This window comes from Pteropus alecto, unplaced genomic scaffold (assembly GCF_000325575.1).
Source record: "Pteropus alecto unplaced genomic scaffold, ASM32557v1 scaffold194, whole genome shotgun sequence".
In the NCBI taxonomy this organism is placed as follows: domain Eukaryota; kingdom Metazoa; phylum Chordata; class Mammalia; order Chiroptera; family Pteropodidae; genus Pteropus; species Pteropus alecto.
The window spans coordinates 105590-125712 of record NW_006436281.1 but is presented as its reverse complement, the minus strand read 5'-3'; the positions used below and the strand labels follow the sequence as shown (position 1 = coordinate 125712).

The 20123-nt window shown below is 48.8% G+C and overlaps 1 protein-coding gene and 1 pseudogene across 11 annotated transcripts in view; one reads left to right on the top strand and one right to left on the bottom strand.

Annotated features, from left to right (window-relative positions):
• The first annotated feature begins 560 nt into the window (after positions 1-560).
• The window catches only part of XRCC1 (X-ray repair cross complementing 1), a 26704-nt gene continuing 7141 nt past the window's right edge, over positions 561-20123 (top strand). For 5 of the 11 annotated variants that reach the window (XR_003046275.1, XR_003046273.1, XR_003046274.1 and 2 more), the window contains exons 1-10: positions 564-773; positions 1193-1285; positions 9132-9242; positions 15794-15952; positions 16854-16928; positions 17025-17130; positions 17336-17445; positions 17520-17631; positions 18157-18475; positions 18766-18882. Coding sequence is in view for 1 of the 11 variants with exons in the window: in XM_006911770.3 (XP_006911832.1) it covers positions 723-773; positions 1193-1285; positions 9132-9242; positions 15794-15952; positions 16854-16928; positions 17025-17130; positions 17336-17445; positions 17520-17631; positions 18157-18475; positions 18766-18882 (1253 nt within the window). In the remaining 10 variants the exon portion in view is untranslated. Of the gene's footprint in view, positions 774-1192; positions 1286-8357; positions 8664-9131; positions 9243-15793; positions 15953-16853; positions 16929-17024; positions 17131-17335; positions 17446-17519; positions 17632-18156; positions 18476-18765; positions 18883-20123 lie in introns of those variants that run through there. The other 6 variants (XR_003046279.1, XR_003046276.1, XR_003046277.1 and 3 more) reach the window with 6 other exon arrangements.
• Positions 3296-3412, bottom strand: LOC112479698 (annotated as a pseudogene).

Sequence of the window (20123 nt, the reverse complement as noted above, 5' to 3'; positions counted from 1 at the left end):
TGGTGGGAAGCTAGCTGGAGGAGAGTGTAGCGGTAGGAACCGGTGGCAGGCATAACCCTGGGAGAGAGCTGAGATTTTTTTTTTTCCGTGTGTGTGTGTGTGTGTGTGTGTGGTGTGGTGGGAAGCTAGCTGGAGGAGAGTGTAGCGGTAGGAACCGGTGGCAGGCATAACCCTGGGAGAGAGCTGAGATTTTTTTTTTTCCGTGTGTGTGTGTGTGTGTGTGTGTGGTGTGGTGGGAAGCTAGCTGGAGGAGAGTGTAGCGGTAGGAACCGGTGGCGGGAATCCTGTTGCAGTAAGCAGCAGGCTTTCTGAGAAAAACTACTCGGGTTTGGGGTCCTCTAGGCTTCAGTTTGGGCGGTGACAGCGTCGTCCAATGAGAATGGAGAATTTCTTCTAGGGCCCAATCCCGAGGGCCGCTTGTGTTGCTAGGCGCCCGGTGAGCGGGGTGGGACCCTCCCGGGCAGGAGAGGCTGGAGAGTGGTGGAGCCAGAGAGAGGCGGGGCCAGAGGGAAAGCTCGTTGCTAGGGAACTCAGCGCCTCTCTCCGGAGAGGCGCGACTGGGCTTGCGCGGGGTTGACGCGCACGCCGTCGCGTCGCGGTTTGAAAGGCCCGAGTCTCGCGCGCTTGCGCACTAAAACGCGCGCGGGGAGCATCTCCTTCCCGGCCCCCCGAACTCGAGCCCTCCTTGGTCCTTCGGGCCGGGCGGAACCCACTCCGTTGACATGCCGGAGATCCGCCTCCGCCATGTGGTGTCCTGCAGTAGCCAGGACTCGGTGAGGGACTGGCGTGGGGGAGGTTGGAAGACAGAAGGGAATTCTGAGACGTCTGGGCTCCACAAGAACTTTTGGAGTGTTAAAAGGGAACTTCTTGGGAGGCTAAGGAGGGTCATGGGAGAATTTCCAGGAGGCTATAAGGGAATTCAGGGGAAGATGTGGAATAGGGGCCTTCAGGGCATTTATGGAAGTTCCGGGGAGAAAAGTAGGAATAGGGGACCTTGCTTGGAGAGCCCATAGGTGAACTTCCAGGAGAAAGTGTCGTAGGGAACTAGAAGCAGACTGTGGGGGGATTAACGAGGACTCTTAAATCTGGGGGACCGCAGAGAGCTTGGGAGGACTCAAAGGACTAATCTGAGAGTGGAGACCCAGCTTTCATCACTGTGCCCTAACTCTTTCTTTCCCATTCCTATCTCCAGACCCACTGTGCAGAAAACCTTCTCAAGGCGGACACTTATCGAAAATGGCGGGCAGCCAAGGCAGGCGAGAAGACCATCTCTGTGGTGCTCCAGGTGATCCTGCCCTACCCCTGTCTCCTTCCTATGAGTCTGGAGACCCAGGGTCTGGACTCGTAAGCTAACTGGCAGTGAGTTGAGGCACTTTCTCCTTCTGGGCCTCAGCTTCCTTACCTGGAAAATGGGCAGGTAATGATTGCTGTGCCGGGTAGCAGAGGAGAAAGATGATCTAAGGACTAGGCGGGGGCTGGCCATAGCATCAGTGTGTGGCCAGATAGGTTTCTTCTGCTTTCTCGACCTCAGTTTCCTCAGCTGGAAGAGATTGAATCATTGCCATGTATCCTGCTTTCTGAAGTCAGTGGGCTCAGGACCGGAAGGCGCCTCAGGAGATCATCTAAGCCCATAAGCCCCATTTTAGAGGTGGGGAAACTGAAGCGTCGGGAGAGGAGAAGTAAAGTGGCCAGACCAGGCTACCATTTCTAGACCCCTGGCCAGGTTCTTTTTTGAGTGTGGTCTCACCTATTCGCAACCCTGTGATGTTGGAACCAAACAGGAAAGGGTGGTTTGACCTTCGGTGGTTACGGAATTCCAGACAGGCTTTTCCTGTCAGCAGTAGGAAACTAATGGGAGAAGAGAGCTAAGTGTGTTTTAAGCATCGGCTCTTTGCCAGGTGCCGGCCTGGGTGTTTTACCTGCATCGAGGAACAGATCTGGCTCTTCAAAGGGGCGGTGTGGTGTAGGGGCTCTTGTCCCCAGTAATAAATGGCACTACTGAGACTTGAACCCACAACTGAGTGTCGGCGCTCTCAGCTGCTTTGGCGTACTGCTTTGTGTTCACATGCTGGCTTTCTTGATTTGGGCCACATTCCTTATGTTTGAATGTGGAGGTGTTTGGGGAGGAATGTCAGGGGCAAGGCTTACGTGATGGTGTTTGATACTGAATGTATTCTTGGTTGCCCAGTGCTTCTGAAAACGTTTTGTGTCACAAAACCTTTTGAGAATATGAGAGAAGCGGAGGAGTCTTTTTCCAGGAAAAATACACAGACCTACTAGATTTTCTGAACGATTTTAGGAGTTTAAACACCTCGTAAGTCCCTGACATAGCAATAATAACGACAGCTAACGTGTATATTCACTGCTACAACTGCCAGTCATCATTTGAAACACCTCACGTGGATTAACTCATTGCAGCCTCATAAATACTCCATGACCTGGAGTTTATTATTATCCCCATTTTACAGATGAGGAAACTGAAACCCAGAGAAGTTATGCAACTTGTGTAGAGCCATTGTTTTAAACTGAGGGAGATGTACCCCAAAAATTTCTTTTAAAAAAAGTAAATTGAGGAGATACAGGTTGCTGACGGTCTGGTCTTGGGACCTGGATTCAAGCCCCCAGCTCTCCCTGTTACTCACTCTGTGACCTCAGGCAAATTGTTTCGTTTCTCTGAACCTGTTTTCTCATCTGTTGAGAATAGCGAGATCCAAGCCCAGGGTTATTGTGACAATTTGGTGACATAATGTCTGCAAAAGTGCTTTGTCAACACCTAAGTGTTTGTATAAAGGGAGGGATTCATGTTTTTATTACTGAGTTTTTATTCTTCTGAGCTCTCTTGCAATCAGGTGACCCCAGGAGAATCACATCCCTTTCTGTATCCCAGTTGCAGTGGGAGCAGAGAAACTGGAGGCAGAAGAGACAGACATGGGGGTAAGGGGGCCAGAGGGGTCCTAACGAGGCACAGCGTCCTCAGGCCTGGGAGACCGAGGGAGGTATTGCTGCTGTCACTGAAATGAGAAACCTGGAGAAAGGGCAGCTTGAGAAGGTGATATGTTCAGTTGGCATGTCCAGGTTTGATGTGACTTTGGGACATCTGAGGGGTGACATCCAGGAGGCAGTTAGAGATCGGACGTGGAATTGGAGAGAGATGTGGAAACTGTCAGCACAGGGACGGGACCTATAGACTCAGGAGCAGTTGAATTCATTTGTTCATTCATTCATTGAATAATTATTTCTGAAGTACCTTCTATAGGCCAAGCTGTTTTATTTATTTATTTTTATTATTTTTTAATGCCTACAGCACCTGGTTTTCCTAGGTGGTCTCCCATCCAAGTACTAACCAGGCCCGACTGCTTAGCTTTCGAGATCAGACAAGATCGGGCGTGTTCAGGGTGGCATGGCCGTAGACTAGGCCAAGCTGTTTTAGATATTGGGGCTGTATAGCAGTGGACAGCAAAGACAAACATGTCAGTCCTGTGGAGCTTTCATGTTAGTGGAGAAAGTCAAAAGTAAAACACAGGTCAGCTGATGAGGGCTGTGGAGAAAAAGGGAACAGTTAAGAGGAATGGAGAATGCGTCAGCTGGGGAAGGCGGCAGTGGCGAGAGGTTTTTATTTAAGTAGGGAGTCAGAGAAGGCCTCCCTGAGAAGCTGACACTTGAGCTATGCGGATATCTGGGGAAGAAGCACAGGCTCCTAGGTGGGCTGGTGGGTGCCTAGAGTGTTGGGGGAACGGCGAGGAGGCCAGTGTGAGTCGGGTGGAGTTAGCCAGGGGGAGAGAGGTCGGAGATGAGCTAATGGGGTGGGGGTGGAGGGCCCCAACACACTTAAGGCCAGAAAGCCATCGTAAGGACTTAAGCTTTTACTCTGGGTGAGACAGAAAGACTCTGAGCCGAGGAGGAGAACAATCTGACAGGTTCTCATAGAATCCTGGTTTCTATTCGAGAATAGAGTGCAGGGGGCAACTGCAGAAGCAAGAAGCATTGCAGTGGTTAAGTTATCGTAGGTCAGAGACCTTCTGGAAAATCCGACTGCCAATATGCAGGATAACTCTACATTTACTGAATGCTGACTTTGGTTCTCTTCAAGCAAGCGATGATGCAGAAGTTGCTGGACACCAAGACTCGTAGACTAATCTGTGTTTTTCCACGACTCTGTATTTTTTTCCTCTCAACAATATTATGCAATATCTAGATATTACCACACTGGGTTCAGCCCTCTGCTCATGACAGCCCACACCCCTTTTTTGTTTGCCGGGCCTCAGGAAGCTCTATCTCCAACTTGTCACCTGCTCCCACGAGGGGAGTTCCCACCTCTTTGCTAACTTGTAGGCCAGAGGTGATGGCTGGGACACAGTCCAGGTGGAACTCCAGCGCCCCACTGGAGGTGCGTTCTTAGAAGAAATGTCCAACAGCAAGGTGGCTCGGGTTTCTTTTTTGTTTTTTATTGTTTTTCTAATCACTCGGTGGCCAAGTTGGTTTTTACCTTCTTTTGCTGTGTAACGTGTGCAGCAAAGCGCACAGTTCTGTGAATCCTCACAGACTACAACCTGTGTGCACCACACCCAGATCAAGTAAGAGGACATGTCCAGTGTCCCCCCCACCACGTGCTCCCTTGTGCTCCTTCCTGTCACCAACCCGCACAAGGGTAACACGGTCCTGAGTTTTAACACCATTAATTCATTTTGCCTGATTTTGAATTTCGTATAAATGGAATCACACAGTATATACTTTTGTGTCTGGCTGTTCTCACTGCACACTACGTGTGTTTCATCCTCGTTGGCTGGGTGTAGCTAAGGTTGGATCATTCTCCCTTCTGTATAGTATTCCGCTGTTGGAGGCAACCACTGTGGTTTTGCTTACTTTCTGAATGGGTATTATATGCATATGGTACAGAATTCAAAAGGCATGAAAGAGCATACACCGACCGAGCAAGTCCCCTTCCCCACCCGCTTCCATTTCCCCTCCTCCCTCCCCTGACTCCTGCTACCCAGTTGTCCCCTGACGCCACCACCAATAGCCGCTTCTCGTGCGGCCGTCCTGCATCACTGTGCACATATGAGCATGTACATCCACTCCTCCATCTCTTTTTAAAAGTACATAATGTATATACTATTCTCCCCTTGCTTTTTTCCAAATAAAACATCTTGGAGATCTATTGTCATTGCATAAAATTCTCCCTTATTCTTTTAAGTGGTAGGCGACATCACCTTTCATGGATGTGGAACAGTTGTTTGACAAGATGTCTCTCAGGAGCTCTGCAAACCTTCCATGTCTCATTTGTTTCGCTGTCATGAATTATGTCTCTCTGAGAAGGGTACACACAAATGCAGGCCACTGATGACAGTCATCTTGTGCTTAAGGCCTTCTCCTGACAGCTGACACTTAACAGAATACTCCTTTTCTGAGATAAAATTCACATAACGTTCAAGTCTCCATTTTAAACATTTAATTCACCATTTAACCATTTAACTCAGTGTACAATCCAGTGGTTTTTAGTATATTGACAAGTTTTCTGCAGCCATCATCACTACCTAATTCAGGACATTTTTATCACCCCCCCAAAAGAAATAACATAATGATTAAGCAGTCGCTCTATTCCCTGCACCCAGGTTGCCCTGGCAACCACTGACTGACTTTTTGTCTATGGACTTACCTATTCGAGACATTTCATATAAATGAGGTCATATAATATGTGGCTTTTTATGTCTGGCTTCATTCACTTAGCATAATGTTTTTGAGGTTCCTCCACGTAGCATGGATCAGTGCGTCACTCCTCCTTATAGCTGAATAATATTCCATTGTATGGATGTACCATGCAATGCGTATTCATTAATAAATTGATGGACATTTGGGTTGTTTTCACCTATAAATACTTTTATAAGAAAGTTTTCGTTTATCAAAAAGAAGAAATTCAAGAAAGTATATGTGTGTTTAAAACACAAGTAGTTATATATTCAATGAGAATCATTCATTTAAAATACAAATACATACATTCTACTAGTCATGGGGCCCTGTGCTTCATATTGTGGGCGAGGTAGAGATGTTGAGTTTTTACCTCAAGGATTGAAATAGGGGAGTTGAGAAAGAGTATTGGTTTATAGTCAGGCATTCGGGTCCAGTTATTAGCAGTGACATGTGAGCTATATATTTGACCTGTTTGAGCCTCAGTTTCCCCATCTGTAACAGACCCTCCCTCCTGAGATGGTTGTGAGGATTCAGTGGTGCCTGGCCCAGACGGAACTTCACCGGCTGCGGTAGGCAGAGTAATGGCCTAAAAGTTGTCCACATCCGAATCCCCAGAAGCTGTGAATGTGTCTCTTTATGTGGCAGAAGGGACTCTGCACCTGTGATGAAGTTAAGGATCTGGAGATGGTGAGATTAGCCTAGGTTATTTGGGGGAGGCGATGTAATCCTAGGTTTCCTTATGAGGGAAAGAAGGAGGCAAGAGAAAGAACCACAGTGAGAGAGAGAGATATGAAGACGGAGGCAGAGGTTTGCCTGATACCATTGCTGGCTTCGAAGACAGAGGAAGAGGCTACAAGCCAAGGAACGCAGTGGCCTCTAGAGCTGGGAACGTGGCAAGGAAACCGATTCTCCCCTGGAACCTTCAGAAGGAATGCAGCCCTGCTGACCCTCGGTTTTAGTGCAGAGAGAACAGATTTCAGACTTCTGACCTCTAGTCTGTTAGATGTGTTATTTTTAGCTAGGAAGTTTGTGGTAATTGGTTACAGCATCAGTAGGACACTAATATACCAAGTACTTAGCACACAGTGAGAATCTGAAAATGTCAGCCATGATGATTCTTTTGTGACCGATGGGGACACTGAGGCAGGTGGCTCACCAAAGCCACTTGGACAGGAAGGGCAGACTCAGAGTTATATAACTCAGGGCCTTTGTTCCTTCAGCAAATGATCATTGTGGTCTTCCTGTCCATCTGTCCTTCCATCCATCCATCCATCCATCCTTCCATCCATCTACCCATGCACCCATCCATCCATCCATCCATCCATCCATCAGGAATGTGTTGGTGACCTCCTGATAATAGTGTCAGCTGACACGGAGTGTTTGCTCTGTGGCAGGCACTATTCAAGGGGCCTTGTGTGTATTCCTTGTTTGACTCCACAACACTGTGAGGTAGAAGTTGTTACTGTCTCCATTTTACAGGTTAGTAAACTGAAACCCAAGGGGTCAAATGAAACCATATGCTCCAAGATCACACAGTAGTAAGAAAGCAGAGCCGAGAAGGACCAGATACTGTTCTTGGTGTTGGGGACACAGTAGGGAATGACTCAGGTTTTGCCCCTGCCCTCAGGGAGCTTAAAAGTCTGGCTGAGGAGATCGATGCTAGACAAATACAAACAAAAATGTAACTTTATAATATCAAGTGGCGACAAGAAAAATAAAGTAGGATTACAGGATATGGAGTAGCACTTCACCTGGTAGGAGGTGAGGGAGGCTACTTTGGTTGGTTTGAAGAGGTGACATCTGAGCAGAGACCTGAAGGGTGGAAGGAGCCAGCCATGGGAGGGTTGGAGGAGGGGTGGTCTAGGCTGGCAGATCACAGGTGCAAAGGCTCTGAGGTGGGAAGGAGCCGGCCTGCTCTCAGGACAGAAGACAGAAGGAAGGCCGGAGTGGCTGAAGGAGAGCCATCAAATGTGACAGGAAGCCGAGGAGTCAAACTGGGACTTGTCGTGCACCTGGGCAGCTGCCGGTGCAGGGCTCCGAGCTGGGAGCCGCGGCGGAGGCAGACACAATTGCCAGGAGGCCCGCTCAGCTCGGCCTTGGGAAGGCCCTCCCCTCGGCGCCGCCCCCTCCAGCACGCCGCGAGGTGGCGGAGGAGCGCGGTGGACTCCAGCCAGCCTGCCTGGGCTCGGGTCCCAGCTCTGCCGCTCACCAGCTGTGCGACCTTAGGGAAGTTACATAACCACTTCCTGCCTCCGTTTGCTCGCGTGTAAAATGGAGATAATAATAGCCACTGCCTCGCAGAGCCGCTGCGAAGAGAGAGGAGGCATGCAGGAGGCATGCACTCAGATGTTCACTGCAGCTGTTATGGTTGTTATTACCTGTGTCATCTCAACTCCCTTCGGAGGGAGGGTTATTATGACAACCCTCCCCTTTCACACGTGAGGAAGCTGTCACTCAGAGAGGCTGTACGTCACCCAGCGTTGCACACTTGGAAATGGTGGCGCTGGACTTGAACCCTGGCTTGCCTCACCCCAAGTCCAGCTCCTTTGTGGGGATGCTCCTGTGTGTAGCTGCATGCAGGCGACGTCGGGGCAGCCTCCTGACCTGGAGGTGATAGGGCAGATCAGAGCATCAGATGGTTCCAGGGCAGGGGCAGGGTAGGGTGGTGGACTAGGTCTCTCTGAGGGTCGGAATAACTTGTCATTCCAGGATCCAAATAGAGGAGTCCCAAGCTAGAAAGCAGGAGACTTGCTGCAGCCATGCCTAACTGCCTGCCACCCCCACGTGCTGTTCTACGCCCTCACCTGTCAGAAGAGATGGCAGGTCCTTTGGAGGAAGCCTTCCTACAGAATGCTCTTTTCTTCTTTTAACAAATAGTTATCGAGCATCGACTAATAATGCCTCCTGCCTGACAGCAGTAGAGTGCCTATTATATGCCAGGCCTGTGGCCATGGTATGGATGGGCATAATCCTAGGTATGGTGATCAAGCCCCTTTTACAGATGAGGAGACCGAGGCTCCAAAAGATTAGAGGCCATGTAGCTAGTGTGTAGCAGAGCTGGGATTCAAACCCAGGAAGCAGTGGTGAGCAGAACCAGACTGGGCCTCTGTTCCCCTCAGGGAACTTCCATGGAGTCCTGCGTGATGGAGGCGGATACTCTGGCAGGTGCTACCAAAGAGGGCTGCATGGCAGAGTCAACAGGAGTCGGGGAAGCAAGTGTGGGGCTTTATGCATTCAGAGAATATTTTCTGAGCTCCGACTCTGTGCCACGCCCTGTGCAACATGCAGGTGACCTAGTGGCACCACTCGGCTGTGGTCCCCGCTGTCACAGAGTTGCCATTGCAAGGAGACATGGTGGCTCAGATGGGATTCCTCCCACCCCCTAAGTCCCACAAGGAGCCCCGGGGCGGAGCAGGCGCTGACAGTGGGCTTTCTCTCCGCAGTTGGAGAAGGAGGAGCAGATACACAGAGTGGACATCGGGAACGACGGCTCGGCCTTCGTGGAGGTGCTGGTGGGCAGGTCGGCCGGAGGGGCCGGGGAGCAAGACTATGAGGTGAGCCTTGCCCCAGATGCCCCACGTCCACTTCCCCCGGGGCCTCCTGGGTGCCAGGGTGGGGTGGAGATGTGTCACAGTGACTGCTGCCCTCCGGAGGAGCCCAGTGTATGGAGGAGATGGGTGACAAACCGTGCACGGCGGATAGAGACCGAGTTTGCCTTGTGGCTGCATAAACAACCAGGGCACACGTTCTAAGACTCACTGCTTGAGAGCAAAACCACTCTCACACGTCTTGGCAAGTTGAGATTCGGCGTTGTGTGGATGCTTCTGTTAGTCACTGTATTTTCAACAAATGTTTATAAGAAGGAATGCCTTTTGCTCTATCACAAATACTTAAAAAGTTGGCACAACCCACTTTTTTACTGGTTGAGTTAATTCGATCTGGATTGGTGAGATCATAATTAGCCATCTAGTTAATCAATGAAATATCTTTGGGTAGAAATAAACCTACTGTGACAAAGAGTTTACAATTTTAAGTGAACAAGCCAGTTTTCTATGAGATACGTTGTTTTGCTTGTCGTGACAATTGTTTTTAATTCAGGTATATTTTACATACAATAAAATGCACAGATCTTAATAGATAGGTCAAAGAGTCTCTGACGAATGTATGCACCTGTGCGACTGTCCCCCAAATCAAGACATAGAGCATCCTTGAAAGTCCTCTCCTCTCCCTTTGCGGTCACTCCCCCTCTCCAGCTCTGGCAACCTCCAATTTCCTTTCTGTCATTATAGATGAGTCTTGCCTGTCCCTGAATGTCATGTAAATGGAATCTCACAGTATGTCCCTTTTTATGGCTGGCTTTTTTCACTCAGCGTCCTGTCTTTGATATCCGTGCTGTCACCGTTCCTGTGGTCCAGTTCACCTTATTGCTGAGTCGCGTTCAGCTGTAAGCACAGCTCAGTTTGGTTTTCCATTCTCCTGTGGATGGGCACCTGGGCTGTGGCCACTTTTTGACTATTATGAATAAAGCTGCTGGAACATTCTTAGACAGGCTTCCATATGGAGATTTCTTTTGGGTAAATACCTAAGAGTGGAATTGTAAGGTCTTAGGGAGATATATATTTTATTGGCCTTATTAGAAATTGACAGTTTTCCACCGTGGTTGTACCATTTTCTCTTCCCTTCAGCAGCGTGTGAGTGTTCTCATTGCTTCACATCTTTACCTATACTTGATAATAGTCTTGTTAATTTTTTAAATTTCAGTCATTCAGATGGCATGCTGTGGTATTTTATTATGGCTTTAATGTGCATTTTCCCAGCAAGTTATGACACTGTATAACCTTTCATGTACTTGTTAGCCATTCATTTATGTCTATTCGAGTCTTTTGCTTATTTTTTATTAGGTTGTTTGTCTTTTTGCCATGGGTGTTAACCACGTCCTTTTTCAGAGTCTCTTTTTCCAGATATGTGTAGTGTAGATTTTCCCCCCAGTCTGTGACTTGCCTTTTCATTATCCGAACAGTGCCTCTCGATGAGCAGAAGCTGATGAAGTGCAGTCTCTCAGGTTGTTTTTTGTTTTTTAATGCTTAGTACCTTTTGTGTCCTGTAAAAGATATTCGTCTGTCCCAAAGTCATGATGATAGTCCCTGTATTAGTTTCCTATTGCTGCTATAACATTACCACAAACTCAGTGGCTTAAAAAAACATGAATTTATCATCTTACAGTTCTGGGGGCCAGAAGTCTAAAATCACTCTCACAGGGCTAAAATCAAGTTGATGGCAGGGCTGCATTCTTTCTGGAGGCTCCAGAGGAGGATCCACGTCCTGACCTCTTCCTGCTTCCAGAGGCCACCTGCATTTCTCGGCTTGTGGCCCCTTCATCTTCACAGCCTGTGATCACGTTACTCCGTCTTCCTCATCCGGCCCTGTCACCCCGCCTCCTCTTTCTTATAAAGACTCTCTTATAATTACTCCGGACCCACCTGGATACTCCAGGGTCTCTCCCTGGATTGGGTAATCTCCCTATTTCAAGACTCTTAACTTAATTGCATCTGCAAAGTCCCTTTTGCCATATTCACAAATTCTAGGGCTTAGAATGTGGGCATCTCTGGGGCTGTTATTCTGCCTTCTGCCGTCTCCTGTGTTTTCTTCTAGAAGCTTTATATTTTTAGCTGAGCTCTCTGATCCATTGCAAATGAATTTTTGTATGTTATGTGAAGTAGGGGACGAGTTCCGATTTTTTCCGTTTATTTTTTATATATTTGTTGAAAATACTTTTTTAAAAAAAGACTTTCCTTTTCCCATTGCGTTGTTTTGACTCTTTTGTCGATTGACCATATATGTGTAGATTCCTCCCAGCCCTTTCTGTTCTGTCCCATTGATATGCATGTCTGTCTGTATTCCAACACCACACCTCACCGTCTTGATAGTGAATATTTAAAGCAGATTGTATTGGACCTCCAGCTTTAGTCTTGAAGATTATCTTAGCGATCCTAGATCCTTTGCATTTATTTCCGTATAAGTTATAAAACCAGCGTGTCAGTAACTTTCAGACCTTCAGAAAAGTTGCAAAAGTGGTACAAAGGATTCCCATATACTCTTCACTCAGACTCTCCAAACATCAACACATACGTACAGTAGTCACCCCTTATCCTTGATTTCACTTTTCAAGGGTTCAGTTACCCACGATTAACTGCTGTCTGAAAATATTAAGTGGAAAAATTTCAAATAATTTATAAGTTTTAAATCGCGGGCCATTTTGAGTAGCTGGATGAAATCTCATGCTGTCTTGCCGGGACATGAATCATCCCTTTGTCCATCGTCTCCATACTGAATATATTACCTGCCTGTTAGTCACTTAGGGCTCTTGGTTATCAGATTGTCACAGTATCGCGGAGTTGCATTCAAGTAACTTATTTTACTTAATAATGGCCCCAAAGCCATTCACATAACTTTTATCACAGCATATTGTTATAACGCTCTATTTTATTATTTGTTATCATTGTTAATCTCTAACTTTGTCTAAGGTACTCTCTAAAGTTTCAGGCATCCACTGGGGGTCTTGGAACGTAGTCCCCGCAGATAAGGGGGGGCTACTGTGCATATGATGTCCCTTTATCCCCTTATCCCACTCTGATGAATATTTCCTAAAACCAAAAACATTTTCTTACTTAATTTCAGTACAGTTATCAAAATTAGGAAATTATCACTGATCTAGTACTCTACCATCTGACCGCAGACTTTATTTGGGTTTCCGTCATTGTCCCAATAATGTCCTTTATAGCAAAAGTCAGAATCATGCATTGCATTGATTGTTCCCGCGACTATCTTTGTATTTCATGCCAGTGACATTTTTGAAGAGTAGAAGTCAGGGGAATTTTTAAAAACATCACTCATTGTTCAAAAATGTCCGATGTTTCTTCATGATTAAATTTAGGTTATACGCTTTGGGCCAGAAAACCACAGAGGTGACTTTGTATTGTTCTCAGTGCGTCAGATCACAAGGCACATACTGTTGACGCTTCATTACTGATGATGTTCGCTCGGAGTGTTTGGTTAAGGTCGTATAGTCCAGGTTTCTCCGCTGTAATATTTCTGTTTTGCCCTTTGTAATTAATAGGTACCGGGTAGGGAAGTACTTTTAAGAGTATGTAAATATATTGTTACGTCTTGAACTCGCACTCACTAATTTTAGCATCTATCATTGCTTCTTGCCTAAATTATTGATGCTATTTTAATATATTTAAAATTTTTTATTTTCCATTTGTTGATAGCATAAAAAATACAACTGAGTTTTGTATGTTGACCTTGTGTCTTGTGCCCTTGCTAAATTCTCTTATTAATTCTTGTAGGAAAATCCCTTGGGATCTTTCTACATAGATAGTCATATTGCCGTAAATACAGTTTTGCTCCTTTCCAATTATTTTTCTTCTTCTCATCCTTTTCCACTGACTAGTATCTCTGATACAATGTCGAATAGAAGGGGTGAGACCAGACGTCCTGGTCTTGTTTCTGATCTTAGGAGGAAAGTGTTGAGTCTGTCACCGTTAACTCTGTCAGCTATAGATTTATTTATAAATATTCTTCGTCAGGTTGAAGACGTACAAAAGTAGGACGTAAAACGACTTTGGTGAGAGCTTTTTTTCATGAGCGTGTTGAATTTTATCAAGTGCTTTTTCTGCTCTACAAAGTACATTTTAACAAGTGAAGCTTTCCTTTAACGAACATTCTTATTCTCAAGGTTATATAAGTTGTAAAAAAAGTAAACTGAGGCCCATTAAATTTTGAAGAGTTGATTTCAGCAAATGATTTGAAGTCAGGCCGCCAAAACTGGAAATGATTAGGGGCGCTCTGTGGGTGGCCTAGGGCAAAGGTTTTTATAGAGAAGACATAGAAATCAAAGAAATTATTTAATTGGCTGTAGCTTAAACAGTTGCATTATGTGGGAAAAATCTAGTTATTTGGCTGTTATGATAGTTGTTCTTGAATTTCATTTTCTCAGATTCAAGAAATTTAATTGGCTGTTTATGATTAGTTCTTGCATTTTATTTTCTGAGATTTGAGTGCACTGGCTCTGGCTTAGATTGTAGTTTGTTTACGTAGGCTACTTAAGGCACTAGAGTCACCCCACCCAACCTAATAGCCTCCTCGTTTAACTGTTTTAACAAAGTCAGCAGTTTCGAGGACTATTAAAAAAAAAGTTCTCTGTTTTTTTGTGGCAAATAGATTTAGATAAAAATTCTATTTTATACTATTGAAAACAGAATAAGTTTGTTTTTAGCTAAAATTTTATCACCTCTAATAGGGGAATGTTTATTATTCACTCTCTTATCTATCTTGAAAGATGGAATGGCTAGCTTTATCCTTTCAAAGTCCGAAAATGCCTATGTCAGCAGTCTCTCATTCTTTCGAAGTTTTTAGTTAAACTTCCTCTGGAGTCTCGGATTTTCGTTATAACTTTTAGCCAAGGCTGAATTAAAGACTCTGGAGCTTATAATGCTTGGCTTCCACCCAGAGACTGGGTAGGGCTGGAAGAGCCAAGAAAGAAAAGGAAAAAGGACAGAGCAGAGTGGATCAACGTTGATGTCACCTGTACAGTAAGCCCTCATTTAACACAGTCCGTGTGTTCCGCAGCTTTAAGTGAAGTGACATTATAAAGAAACCAGTTTACCACAGGCTAAGTGATATCAGCTAGAGCTGAGTTCCTAAGGCGTCTCTTCACCATTATCGAGACATCATTCGCGGCCCTGCCGCACAAATCAAGTGTAAGGTGCATGTTATAATAGCTGACACCATTTTCTACAAAATCCGCAGGTTCTTTTTTTTCCCCTTCAAATTCTGCAAAAGCGATTCATGAGCTTTTGAGGTTAACACAGTCTAGAGAGTAAAGGTTTGATCCTGGAACCTTAGAGATGGTGTTGGATAATAAAAACTGTGATAACTGGGGTGGTTTTCTCTTTACAGTGAATGGGAGGAAAGTATAGGCAGAGGAAGTCAGCCTCTCAGTGTAGGTAGCCGCTGCCAAGCACAGGTTGCATTGCCCCTTCATTTTTAGTCAGAGGATAAGTTCAGCTCCCCTGTCAGCTCAAAATCAGGCCTTTTATAAACCATCATGGTCAAGGCCGGGGAGATGGCTTCCCTTCTGTATAATTTTCTTTGTCGTTTCCTTTTCATAAGCAGAGCTGAACACAAAAAGACATATAGTTATAGTCTGTGTTTTTCTCAGCAAAAGGCTTTTTTCTGATTTTGAAAATTTCACAGCACGTGATTTAGAAAGAAACTGAGTAAGTAACAGGATATACCCAACTAAAGTTGGCTTACTGCGTAAGACGATTTATTGTTTCCTCAGGAGGAAAGTCCAGCATTAGGCAGACCCAGAATTCATCTAGAAGCTTAACAGTCAGGATGCTTGGTTGGCCCCTCTCAAGTCTTTTGGACTTGCCCTCGTGGCTACAAGATGATTGCTGCTGCTCCATCCATCACCTAGTAGCATCCAAAGCAGGAACTGGAGAAAGTGGAAGGGCAGAAAATAGCTCTCTTCCATCCTCTATTTCTCTTCTTAATTTTTTTTCTTTTTCAATTATAGTCGACATCTAACATTATATTATATGAGTTTTAGGTGTACAGCATAGTGGTTAGACATTTATATATTTTACTAAGCGATTTCCCCCCATCAGTCCAGTATCCACCTGGCACTATACATAGTTACTACAGTATTATTGATGACATCCCCTATGCTGTACTTTACATCCCTGTGACTATACTGTAACCACCAATTTGGACTCCTTAATCCCTTCACCTTTTTCACCCAGTTCCCCAACCCCTCTCCCGTCTGGCAACCATCAGTTTGTTCTGTATCTTGAAGGTTGTCCGTTTTGTTTGTTCATTTATTTTGTTCTTTAGATTCCACATATAAATGAGATCAGATGGCATTTGTCTGTCTCTGACTTATTTCACGTAGCATAATACTCTCTAGGTCTAGAGACCTGGAGGCAGACGTGGACTGGATCTGGTGACTCCTAGCCTACTTGGGCCTCCTGCCCTCTGCCCAGCCCCTAGGATGTGTCATTTAACCAGTCCTGGTTGACATTTATGTGCCTTCTCCCAGGTCCTTCTGGTTACCTCGTCTTTCATGTCCCCTTCTGAGAGCCGCAGTGGCTCAAACCCCAACCATGTTCGCATTTTTGGGCCTGACAAGTTGGTCCGGGGAGCAGCTGAGAAGCGCTGGGACCGCGTCAAAATTGTTTGCAGCCAGCCCTACAGCAAGGTACCCGAGCTGGGAGCTGGGGAGGCGGGTCCTTGGTCCTGGATGAGGAGAGAGCTGAGGGGCCAACGTGGACTCGCAGAGGGCTCAGGGGGCTGGACAGCTGGTGTCCCCATGGGACTATGAGGAGGCTGGGAAATGGATTTGAGAGCCTCCTCTCCTGTGAGGCTGTTTCCTGGAGGGAGTCTGGGACTGCACCCCAGGACCTCACAGGGGGCTGGGGGAGGGGCGGCTGACTTGTTAGGGAGGTGGTCTAGGAGAGGGGCCCTGTCAGTCAGCACCAAGAGAATGGAGTCAGACGCTGGGTTCAAAACCTGGCCACACCGCTCCTTAGCTGTGTGACTTGGGCAAGTGACTTCACCTTTCCGGCTTCAGTTTCCTGATCCTCGTAGGGTTACTGTGTGTTAGGAGGCAAAGCTGTGGTAACGAGACCCAGTGGTAATGACATCACACAGTAGAGGTGTCCTTACCTGTGGAACTGCCCCGAGGGGTGTTCGGCTGGTTGTCCAGGGACACAGGCTCCTCCCATCTTAAGGCTCTGCACCCAGCTGGCAGAGCGGGGAAGAGCTTGGAGCATTTCCGTGTTCCCGAAGCGGCACACAGCGCTCCGTCCCCTTCCACAGGCGAGAATTTGGGTATTCGGGCTTGGATGTGCTTGGACTCCCAGCAGCCTCTGCCAGTTGCGATGAGGCTGAAGGGGCTGAAGCATGTAAAGGACTTAGAGCCTGGCGGACCTGGAGTTAGGGTCCCATGACAGCTCGCTGCTGTTGCTGCCTGTGTTATCATCTGGGCACCTCCCTAGACGAGGGAAGGAGCCAGAGAGGGGTTTCCCTGAGTGAAAGGGGCTTGGGGTCAGGCTTTGATCCTTGGCCAGACTCCCTGACCCCCACTCCTCCTTTCCCAGGACTCCCCCTATGGCCTGAGTTTTGTACGGTTTTACAGCCCCCCAGACAAAGACGAAGCAGAGGCCTCCCCCCAGGTAAGCTCTACCCGCCATCCCCAAGAGCCCTCCCTCTGCCTTTTCACCCCCACCCTCCAACAGCCCACGCACCGCACTGACTTTTGGGGACCTTAGAAGGTGACCAAGCTCGGCCAGTTCCGTGTGAAGGAGGAGGATGAAGGTGGCAGCTCCCTGAGACCGGGGGCCCTCTTTTTCAACTGGATCAATAAGACATCCACTGGTAAGTATGGAAACTGGAGTCGTGAGTGAGTAGGAGGAAAGGACCTCGAGGCCCGGACTCCTGGGGCCGGGGGAGGAGGGGCTGGGGGCCCTGACTCCTAGATCACTCACTGCTGGCATTTGGGAACTACCCTCTGTCCCATGAGTAGGAGCTAAAGGGTCTGATGGCCCAGACCTCATCCTGGATCCACTTCCTCCCTCTGTAGCCACAGCCAGTGACCCAGCAGGACCCAGCTATGCAGCAGCCACACTGCAGGCGTCTAGTGCCGTCTCCTCAGCCTCTCCGGCCTCCAGGGCAGTAGGCGGCACCTCCAAGGTGAGATGGGGCCTTGATGAGGTGGAGGAGGAGAAGAGAAGCCAGAGGCCTCAACTCATGTCCCTGCCCCTCAGCCTCAGGAGTCCCCCAAGGGGAAGAGGAGGTTGGATTTGAACCAAGAAGAAAGGAAGACCCCCAGCAAAGCGTTAGCCCAGCCCTCACCACCTCCCCCTAAGAGACCCAAAAGTGAGCAAATTGCATTCCTTGTTCCCATAGGAGCCTGTGCTCCTGTGTCCTAGAGGAGCAGGGGCTGGGGGCTGGGAGTACGGGTCAGAGGGAAGAGGGTCTCAGGGAGGAGGGCCAGGGGCTAAGGGTGCGGGTCTCAGGGAGGAGGGCTGGGGACTAGGGGTGCGGGTCTCATGGAGGAGGGTGGGGGACTAGGGATGCAGGTCTCAGGGAGGAGGGCGGGGGACTAGGGGTGCAGGTCTCAGGGAGGAGGGCCGGGGGCTAGGGGTGCGGGTCTCAGGGAGGAGGGTCTGAGGGAGGAGGGCTAGGGGCTAGGGGTGCGGGTCTCAGGGAGGAGGGTCTGGGAGCAGGTGTCCGGGGGCTTAGTTCCAGGGCCGGGGGCTAGGGGTGCGGGCCTCAGGGAGGAAGGTCTGAGGGAGGAGGGCTGGGGGCTAGGGGTGCGGGTCTCAGGGAGGAGGGTCTGAGGGAGCAGGTCCGGGGGCTTAGTTCCAGTCGTGCCAACCGAATCTACTCTGGCTTCCGCAGTGCCGGCACCCTCCCGTGCCCCAGGCCCCGCCTCACTCCCTGCCCCAGCCCAGGGGGCAGTGACAGGGAAGCCCCGAGGAGAAGCCGCTGCCCCCAGGACACCCCGAGGAGAAGCCACTGCGCCCAGGGCACCCCGAGGAGAAGCCGCTGCACCCAGGGCACCCCGAGCCGGCCCGCAGGAGCTGGGGAAGGTCCTCGAGGGTGTGGTGGTGGTGCTGAGTGGCTTCCAGAACCCCTTCCGCTCAGAGCTCCGGGACAAGGCCCTGGGGCTGGGGGCCAAGTATCGGCCCGACTGGACTCCGGACAGCACCCACCTCATGTAGGCCCGTGCCTCCTCCCCACCTCCCTGCTGCTTCTCCGTCTCCGTCTGGCATCTCCATCTTGCTTGCTCTCTCTCTCCCCATCTGCCTGTCCCCCAACGCCCTTCAGCTCGTTTTCTCTCTGATCCTTTCGTCTTCTTTCCCTCGGTTTCCCTGTGTCTTTTTCTCCTCCTTCCATCTCTCTCTCTCTTACTCAGCTCCCCTCCGTCTCTCTGTCCCCCTTGCTTCCCTCTTCCCCTGTGCCCCTCAGATCACAGCTGACTGACACTCCCCATTCTGCTCCCCCCAGCTGCGCCTTTGCCAACACCCCCAAGTACAGCCAGGTTCTAGGCCTCGGAGGCCGAATCGTGCGTAAGGAGTGGGTGCTGGACTGTCACCGCATGCGTCGGCGGCTGCCCTCCCGGAGGTGAGGCCTCGCTGCACGTATGTGGTGGACACACGTGCACGGACACGCACACGCACGCACACACAGGTCCTGCAGGCTGGGCTCGGGGGCGGGAGAACCGAGTATCGGAGCCTTTTTAGATTCATTCTGAGCCAGACCCTAAAGCCCCTGCTGGGCGCCAGGTTGGGCTGCGCAGTGCCGGGCACCCAGGTGTCAGGTCCTGCCTTTGAAGGCTTCTCACTTCGATGATGAAATAGTATGGAGCAAGGCCCAAGGGGAAACCAGTGAGCGGGGCTCTGCAAGGCTGAGAAGGGGTTTGCCAGGCTGAACGGGCAGAGAGCATGCTGAGTGGAGGAGCCAAGGTTGGGGTCAACCTGGCGTCCGCCCGGAACGGTGGGAGGCAGGGAGTGGTAGGAGAATGAGTCTAGGGCAGCAGGAGCCATGGAAGTCTTCAGAGCTGCAGGAGGCCAGGGTCGGATCTGAGGCCCGTGGATTGGAAGGGAAACTTGAGGCATACTCTGTGGGAGAGAAGACAGACCTGAGTGTGTTCAGACTTGGGGCTGCGCCTCGTGTATTTGAGAGACGTCTGTGTTGATGGGGGAGAGGTGGAAGCGGGGGCTGGGACATGGATGGGGTCAGCTAGAAAGGGCTTGCCTGGCTAAGGCGCTGCCCTCCGTCCAAACATCTCTGGAAGCCAAGAGCATTTTTCTAGATTTAGCACAAATTCACTTGGCTGCATGATCATCCTGAGCTGATTGAGGTTATTTATGGACTTTATTTATCCCATTGTGTCATTGCATTTATTACAGAAATATGCATGAATGTGGTTTACAGAGCACTCCTTCCTCCCCCCTGGGAAGTGTTATGTAACAATCTCTACACCTGCCATTTGCCTCTCTGAAATCTGAAAAATTCAAAGTCCTGAAACCCACTTGGCTCCTCTGTGAGCACTGGGGAGTCACGGAAGGGTCGAGACAGGCAGTGGCCGGCTCTTGTAAGGGGAGTTGTAAGGAGAGTCGATGGGAGGCTGCAGGTGGGGACCCTGGAGGAGGCCAGGGCCTCGGGGGTAGAAATGGGATGGGTTAGGGATACATTTAGGGACAGAGGAACTACGTTTGGATTATTGTCTGCCGGGGAGGGGCGAAAGAGTGCGTGGAAGAACAGGCAACAACACAAACAGTATTTGCAACTGGGTTTTGACGAAAAAAAATAAATTCAGAAATCACTTTATATTTAAAAAATGTGATGATAGGGGGGATGGC